An 8,478-nucleotide genomic window follows, 5' to 3' on the forward strand; every position below is an offset into this window, starting at 1 on the left:
ACAACTTCAACTAACATTTTGTATCTTTTTGTTTACCAACAAATACAAAAATCTGAAACCAATTTTTAAGTTTCTTGAAATTCAACCATGTGTTGAATCAGCTGTTCTGTCCCCAGAAATTCTTGGATTCCTTTTTTGACATCTCAGCTGTTTTTGAACAGCTGTTATTTTACACATAAAACAATAAAAAAAGGTATCCGCATACCCTATCTGGCTGAGATTGAACGCAGCCAATTTAAAAAAGTGACAGTATTTAAACTGTCAAACTCAAAGTTGTGTTATTTTTTTTAATGAAATGTATATAATTTATTTTGTTTGTCGAAAATCACAAATGTCAATTCGAGGCACGTAAATCCTAATTTACATACATACATATGAAATATGATTCAAAGTGTCAAATCAAATAATCTTAAGAGAAGACTCAGTTCGAAGCGATTTCAATATAATCAGAAGACAAAGATTTTAAAGCTTTGAACAAAAAGTTTCACGTTCTAATTCTTGAATAATGGAATTGAGTGTTGAAATCTATTTTTTCTTGATCATTTTAATTGTTATTTCTAATCAACAAAATTTTGAAATAAAAGTTTGGAATTTTAAGAAGATTAGTGTTGGGTTTTCCAAAAATCAAACAATCTTGTATAAGTATTTAAAAAACGTAATTTTTAGGAAACAAACGTCATTTTAAAATTTAAAACCTTTATAAAACTGATAATTAGTGGTTTCTATCTAAATCAAATTGACGGTTATTATTTACAAAACCAAGGTTAAGGGACAATGATAAACATTCCGTTTGGTTGAATAGAAAACCTATTCGCTAAAGAGACGGAGATAAGTTAAAGATAAAGTTTATCTTTCTCAGGCATAAAAATCATTAATTGTTATCAAAGTCTAGAGATTTTCTCAATGATTATCCTTTTTTAGTGTTTTTGAATTAAAAAAAATTAAAGTTTCAACAAACTTTAAAAACTCTAGTTCACTTAAAAATTGTTCCTAATTTGTTGCATTTTTCGTTAATTTTTTTGACATTTTTTTAATTCCTTGGCAACACCCAACAATCCAATTCCTGAAACTAAGAAGGAACTACAAGTACGCATGGAACTACTCTCTTATAGCATTTGTTATGACTACCGCAGTGTTGTTAAGGAAACTATATTTTCATGATAATTTCTTGTTTGCATAAGTAGTATTACCCATAATCGTTATCTTAAATTATAATTTTGTTGAAAAACAAAAATAATGGCTTCTGAAATTGTATGCAATGGCAGAAGTCGGACTTCATTACCAACATTGGAAGTGGTCAAATCAAGTAAGTTCTTCAAGAAGCTTATTTCTTTTTCTCGAAAATGCTTGCACACAGACATACCTATACTTTTTTTTTGTGGTTTGAAAGAAGATAGTTAACATTTTATTTCTTTTTTTGAAGCTTCAACAACTATAATGTCTACAGCGGATAATATTGATTGGCTTTTGCATATTTATTATGCACGAAGAGATTTCACAACCTGCAAAGTAATAATTGAAAAGGAATTGCCCGACTATTTAAATCCGGAATATTTATTTTTCATCAAGGTAAGATGCAAAGTGAAAAAAAGTTTAAGAATCGAAGTTATACTTTAAGAGAGATAAATAAGAAAAAATATACAAGATATAAGTTTTCAATTTCGAGAAAGTTGAAATAGTCAACAAATAGCATACAATTTTAAAGAAATCCTGCCTAAGTTTCAAAATATCTATAAAAAACTAATTTAAGAGAAATAAATGTATATCAAAAGTCTCATGATTTAAAACTTGTAAATGTGTAATTTTTATATTTTTGAATTGAGTTTATTTACTCAAAATCAGTAGACATTTTTCATGTTTCCAATGAAACAAAATCTAAAATTTCAGTTAAAAACTTTTGTGATATTAAATTGTTTGAATAGGAAATAGTTAAAATTTTGTTGGAAAGTCAAGATTTTATTGAAATTTTGTTACATTCTTTGCTTGAAACCTTTTTGTCCGAAAACTTTTGATAGCAACACTCTTGAACTGAAATCTTAGCCTAGATGGATTAAAGCATCTTCCACATGAGCTACGAACTGCGAACTGTGTCTGTTCGCATATTTTGACTTTTCTTTCACATGAGCTGTATTTCTGTTAGCAGCCAGCGACGAACTGTCAATTTATAATTACCCTTTTCAACGAATAAAATAAGAGTGGTATAATGTTGAGGTTAAGTTGAGCGCGAACAATTTATTCGTTGCAGTGTGGATGGTATGTGGAACGCGAATAGAGTTTGACAGTTCAATTCTTAGAAACCTTATTAAACGAGCCTGATTGACATATCTGTCAAAAAATAAATTCAACTTTCAGCTTTTCATAAAAAGCTGATAGATAGCTAATGCTAAATGATAGCATTTGAAACGTCAAAAAAGTCACCTTAAAAGAATTGTAATAACTTGGATAGGTTTTGTGCTTTAAGAATAAACATTTTTAATTACTTCCCATAGTAGTACCCGTGGCATGATGGTTAGTGCGTTGGACCGTCATGCCAGAGGTCTTGGGTTCGATCCCTGCCTATACCTTCTAAAGTCTTTTCACGGGTGCTGCCTCTTGCGAGGAATTGACAAATTCTCCAAGAGTAACTCTTGTCATGAAAAAGTGCTTTCTCAAATTAGCCGTTCGGATTCGGCATATAAACTGTAGGTCTCCTCCATTCCTGACAACATAACTCGCACACAGGAATGGTTGAGAGTTGTAAGTCACTAGGCCTTAGTTCACAACGGACTGTTGCGCTACCCAATTTAATTTAATTTACTTCCCATAAAGAGATTAATAAAAGAATACTTATATTTTAAAAGCGAACAGTTACCGACTGTATTTAAATCCACATCAAAATAAATGTCTTCAAGCGAATGTCACTTTGACACATTTAGTCAAATTTTGGGCAGAAAAAATATCACTCATTTCACACATTTCTTATAAACATTTTATTTCATACATAAACATAACTTTCAATTGGTTTCTTATAATTTAAATGTGTTTTTTGTTCTTGTTTGAAATTGATTCTTTAAAATGAAATCACGTTTGTTCGTCCATTCGTTCATTCGTTGTTCGCTCTCATGTGCAAGGCCCTTATTAAGTAATACAGGGTGGCGCACCAATTGTGCTACTATAAAAAACGAAAATAACTTAATTTTTATGCAGTGAATTTAATTTTTTGAATTGTTTTGGATAGAAAATTAATCACCTACATATATGCGGCACCTGATGAAAAAACTGTTCATTGCGGCTTGAAGGTTTGAAGTTGGAATGGCCTCAATTATTGTCATTATAGACTGCTTCAATTCAGTCAAATTCCTTAGTTTCGTTTTGTACACCTCCTGCTTGACATAACACCATAAAGGAAGTCTGGTGCGCACCACACAGTTACCTACTTGTTCTGGGTGGAGTTCCGTCTCATGGAACTTTTTTGGATTTGATATACTCCAAATACGGACATTTTGCTTGTTAACATGGGCCTAATTAGACATGAACATGTTGTTTTCTTCAGCCATTGCGATCGTTTTTCGGCAAAATTCCTTCCGAACAGGAAAATCCTAAAGGCTTATCTTGCTTGCAATTTGGACTTCATGCGGAAACTAGGGTAAGTCAGCTTAAAGTATCCGCTATAATGACCGGCTGCTAACTCCAATTTGCCCCGATGAGTTTCGAGTCAAAACTCTTGGATCTGTCAGTATTGCCGATTCTACAGAGTCGATTGCACCCTGAACACGAACATCGGGATCTCGACACATAATTGTCCATCTACTTGAGGGAGTACCGCCTATTTCCCGCCTAAATTACCTTTTTACGGAAATGACGGACTTCAAAGCATGGTGCACCACACATATTTTTTTTTGAGTATTTCAAACATTCATTTTAATAAAGAAATAAAAATAATAGAGCCGATTACTGACACAAAAAAAAAGAAATGACTACGTTTTATTTTTATAGCGCGATTTTTGCGCGACCCTGTAATTATATAGGTTCCAGTTACAGCTATAATTAATTTTCATCTTTTAAAGATTTAAAAGCTATTAGGAATGATATCTTTGGAAATTCAAATTTAATAATAGAAACCCCCATAACTTTCTATTGAACTTTCCAATACATGTATACTTAATTGCCTTAATTGGATAGCAATTTTATGACGTATGTACCCGCAAACTTTCTTTGTATTCCCACCTGTCAATTTTACTTCCAATGATCGACTCTAACCTCAAATGCTTGATTCTAATTAGAAAATGTTTGTAAAATGAAAAACAAATCATTGACAGTGATGATTGCTGTTACCGAAGTATTAAATAAATTCCAATTATTGCTGAAAATCCATCATTGGAACTTTTTTGACAGGTAGCTTCAAGCGATCAAACAATTTAAAATAGAAGGCTTATGATTTTATGATGGGAGTGCTAAATGTCAATTTCATTGGACAAATTATCAATTTCATTTGACAACCTCAATTTTCCTTTATGCTTCCCACCAAAAATTAATGGGAAAATCTATAATGGATATTTTTATTTTTCAACACCGTCAATGACGGTCCGTCATATCAAAAAATTGAAAATAAATCATAAAGGTAAAAGTGCACTCAAATACATGATGCAATTTCAAAAGTTAAATATGACGTATGCATATATACAATAAAAAACTGTAAAAATGCTGGAAGGAATAAAATAACTTCAATTTCATGTTCTGATTCAAAATTTGATGTAAACATAATTTCTTACAGTTTGTATTTACAATCAAAAACAAAATATTTATTGAATTTTTTCAAATAAAATATGTATTTATTTCAGATAGAACTTTATTTATATATTTATTGTATACCTTAAGTTAAAATATTGATTCCTGTCAAATAATATTTGGGTGTATAAAAGTTACGAACAATTTCGATAGAAATAAAATTAAACTTAAACAAAATTGATTCATACAATAGTGATTGTTGAAACAAATTCTCTGGTCACGTGAACTAGATCTATAAACTGTCATAAGATTCGTTCATATACAAGGTTTTTCTGAGGCGATTTATGTTGACATCTGCTTATTTTATTATATCTCTCAAAATTAATAGTAAAGAAAGGACCCAGAAGTGAAGCAGACATTTGGCGCGTTCAGTCTCTTATTGGATAGGCTATATCGTGAATGAATGAATTCTTAGAAACCTTATTAAACGAGTCTGATTGACATATCTGTCAAAAAATAAATTCAACTTTCAGCTTTTCACAAAAAGCTGATAGATAGCTAATGCTAAATGATAGCATTTGAAACGTCAAAAAAGTCACCTTCAAAGAGTTGTAATAACTTGGACAGGTTTTGTGCTTTAAGAATAAACATTTTTAATTACTTCCCATAGTAGTACCCGTGGCATGATGGTTGGACTGTCGCGTTTCTGTAAGCGTCCATTTGGTCCCGTTCTTTGTACTTTGGAATTGTCCGTTCCATCGCTCGTTTTATTGTTTCGTCCATTTGTTGTAAATGTTGGTCAATTTCTGTATTTGTCAGATTTCTGTTGTTTGGTGGGGCTATGTCACTCGATTGACGCACTACGTAGGCACAAGAGTGGCTTACTGACAAGACTCAAAAACTTGTACAGACGGCTTACAGACCCACACGACTTTTAGGTTAGGACACTGAAGTCGTCAATAAAAAATGTCAACCTGTTGATTAAGGAGAGCTACAGGCTATCAATTAACAAGTACTGGGACCGCAAGATCCGGTCAGTTAATTCAAGTGACCCTGGTATGTTCCCCAAAATCAATAAGATATTCAGGAAAAAAAAACGATAATGACCTTCCGTGTCTTAAACTCCAAAGAACTGAAGAGAACAGAGACGTACTCATGACAGCGCAAATAGATCCAGAGGAAGCCATCTTTGACGATGATTTTTACATAATTGAAGATCCAAAGGAAAAAGTGGAGGCGGTGGGAGCTGCTTTTCAGCAAGTGTACAAGGTGAATGTTAGCATTCGCCCCAACCACGACCTGGAAAACAGAGCCCTACTCAATCACTTTTACCTTCGAAATGATATGACACAATGGCGATCTGAGAACCGCGGTTTCATGCGGTTCAATTACGATTCCTTGGCAAACGCCATAATCGCCGAGCAAACGGGAGCAAGTCCCTTGTTAGTGACGAAGTTTGAGTTTCAGCTCATCTTCAATTCAATGAAAAACAAAAAGTCAGCAAGTGTCGATGGTATATCCAACGTTGTACTAAGACATTTACCGATGGAAGCAATTGAAATTTACACCACATTCTTCAATAATGCACTGAATAATGCATATTATCCAGTGCATTGGAAGACCGCTATGGTTCATCTTTTCCCGAAACTCCAACCCGTCAAATCTTCCGTCGATAAGTCTTCTTCCAAGCATCAGCAAAGTTTTAGAAAAAATCATTAAAAGGGCTCTGACTAAGTGGGTTGCGGACAACAAAATAATTCCGGATAAACAGTTCGGGTTCAAGGCTGGTCATGACACAATTCATGCTGCGTGTAAACTAGTTTCTGATATCCAATGGAATAAATCAAAACAACAATGCACAGGTGCTGTTCTGGTTGATTTGGAAAAGGCCTTTGACACCGTATGGTTAGAGGGTCTTTACCTAAAACTGAGCAGGCTTGGCATAAGCAAGCCATTGTTGCATGTACTTTATGACATGCTTAACGGTAGAAAGTTTGTTGTCAAAAGTGGCAATGTAACTTCTACCACAACATTCTCAATTAAAAATGGTCTTCAACAGGGTGCTGTGAATTCGTCGATTCTCTTCAGCATTTACACCAGCGATCTGATAGGTAGTCTTACAAAGGCAATTGCGTACGTCGACGATCTAATTGCGAACAGAACTACCCTTTCTCTAAAACAAGACAATTTTGAAAAACAAAACAATTTGGTAGTAACGAATTGCAGTGTGGTTGGTAGAAACTGTCAACCTCTATTTGCGTTCCACATACCATCCACACTGCAACGAATAAATTGTTCGCGCTCAACTTAACCTCAAATTATACCACTTTTGTTTTGTTTGTTGAAAAGAGTAATTATAAATTGACAATTCGTCGCTGTCTGCGAATAGAAAGAAGCAGACATTTGGCGCGTTCAATCTCTTATTGGATAGGCTATATCGTGAATAGATGAATTCTTAGAAACCTTATTAAACGAGCCTGATTGACATATCTGTCAAAAAATAAATTCAACTTTCAGCTTTTCACAAAAAGCTGATAGATAGCTAATGCTAAATGATAGCATTTGAAACGTCAAAAAAGTCACCTTAAGAGAATTGTAATAACTTGGATAGGTTTTGTGCTTTAAGAATAAACGTTTTTAATTACTTCCCACAGTAGTACCCGTGGCATGATGGTTAGTGCGTTGGACTGTCATGCCAGAGGTCTTGGGTTCGATCCCTGCCTATACCATCTAAAGTCTTTTCACGGGTGCTGCCTCTTGCGAGGAATTGACAAATTCTCCAAGAGTAACTCTTGTCATGAAAAAGTGCTTTCTCAAATTAGTCGTTCGGATTCGGCATATAAACTGTAGGTCTCCTCCATTCCTCACAACATAACTCGCACACAGGAATGGTTGAGAGTTGTAAGTCACTAGGCCTTAGTTCACAACGAACTGTTGCGCCACACAATTTATTTTAAATTACTTCCCATAAAAACATTAATAAAAGAATACTTATATTTTAAAAGCGAACAATTACCGACTGTATTTAAATCCACATCAAAATAAATGTCTTTAAGCAAATGTCACTTTGACACATTTAGTCAAATTTTGGGCAGACAAAATATCACTTATTTCGAACATTTCTTATAAACATTTTATTTCATAAGTTTGCGATTTGATTTGATCCCTTGGAACCGCATATTTCATTTCGCGATATGTAATCATTGGACAAAAAATCGGTACACACCACACACCACTCGACTATTTTCAAATTTGTTCACGTCACAATTTTACGGGTTGCTTGTTCATTGCGTAATGACCAAAAAGTGGTTACGAAATTCACCACTTTTGTAGTAAGTTTAATTTAATTTTAATACATTGTTGGATTATTAAATCATTAACTATCGTAAATGTCAAAATAGGAACTAATATTATGACACTTTAAATGACAGCTGAATTCGCAAAATGTCAAATGCCAGCGCTACCTATTTAAAATTATCAAACGAATGCCCAGTACTTTATATATTTTGGTTTTATCATAATTTCACATTCAAAATTCCCTTTTCTATCCATAATGCTAAATCTCAATAACGTAGCCTTTATTATAGCTTCAAGCCGTAAATATAGAACAATTTTGTGTGTTTCATTCGTGGATATTTCATTTACAAAACGAAATTCTCTCTGTTAAAGTAGAACATTGATTTACTTCCGTACCTATAGACAAATAGACTATACTGACCTTCTGAAGTTTATACCTTTCTAACTATCATATCACTTTCAGGGACTAATTGC

General features: G+C 33.4%; 1 protein-coding gene across 1 annotated transcript in view; it reads left to right on the top strand.

Moving 5' to 3' along the window:
* The first annotated feature begins 1,143 nt into the window (after window positions 1–1,143).
* The window catches only part of LOC129952170 (Bardet-Biedl syndrome 4 protein homolog), a 20,836-nt gene continuing 13,501 nt past the window's right edge, over window positions 1,144–8,478 (top strand). Inside the window, exons 1-3 of the mRNA XM_056064628.1 lie at window positions 1,144–1,306; window positions 1,424–1,569; window positions 8,468–8,478. The exon at window positions 8,468–8,478 is cut by the window's right edge and continues 102 nt beyond it. Of these exons, the coding sequence (XP_055920603.1) occupies window positions 1,237–1,306; window positions 1,424–1,569; window positions 8,468–8,478 (227 nt within the window). The 5' untranslated portion in view covers window positions 1,144–1,236. The remainder of the gene's footprint in view (window positions 1,307–1,423; window positions 1,570–8,467) is intronic.

Source organism: Eupeodes corollae, chromosome 3 (assembly GCF_945859685.1).
Source record: "Eupeodes corollae chromosome 3, idEupCoro1.1, whole genome shotgun sequence".
Classification (NCBI taxonomy): domain Eukaryota; kingdom Metazoa; phylum Arthropoda; class Insecta; order Diptera; family Syrphidae; genus Eupeodes; species Eupeodes corollae.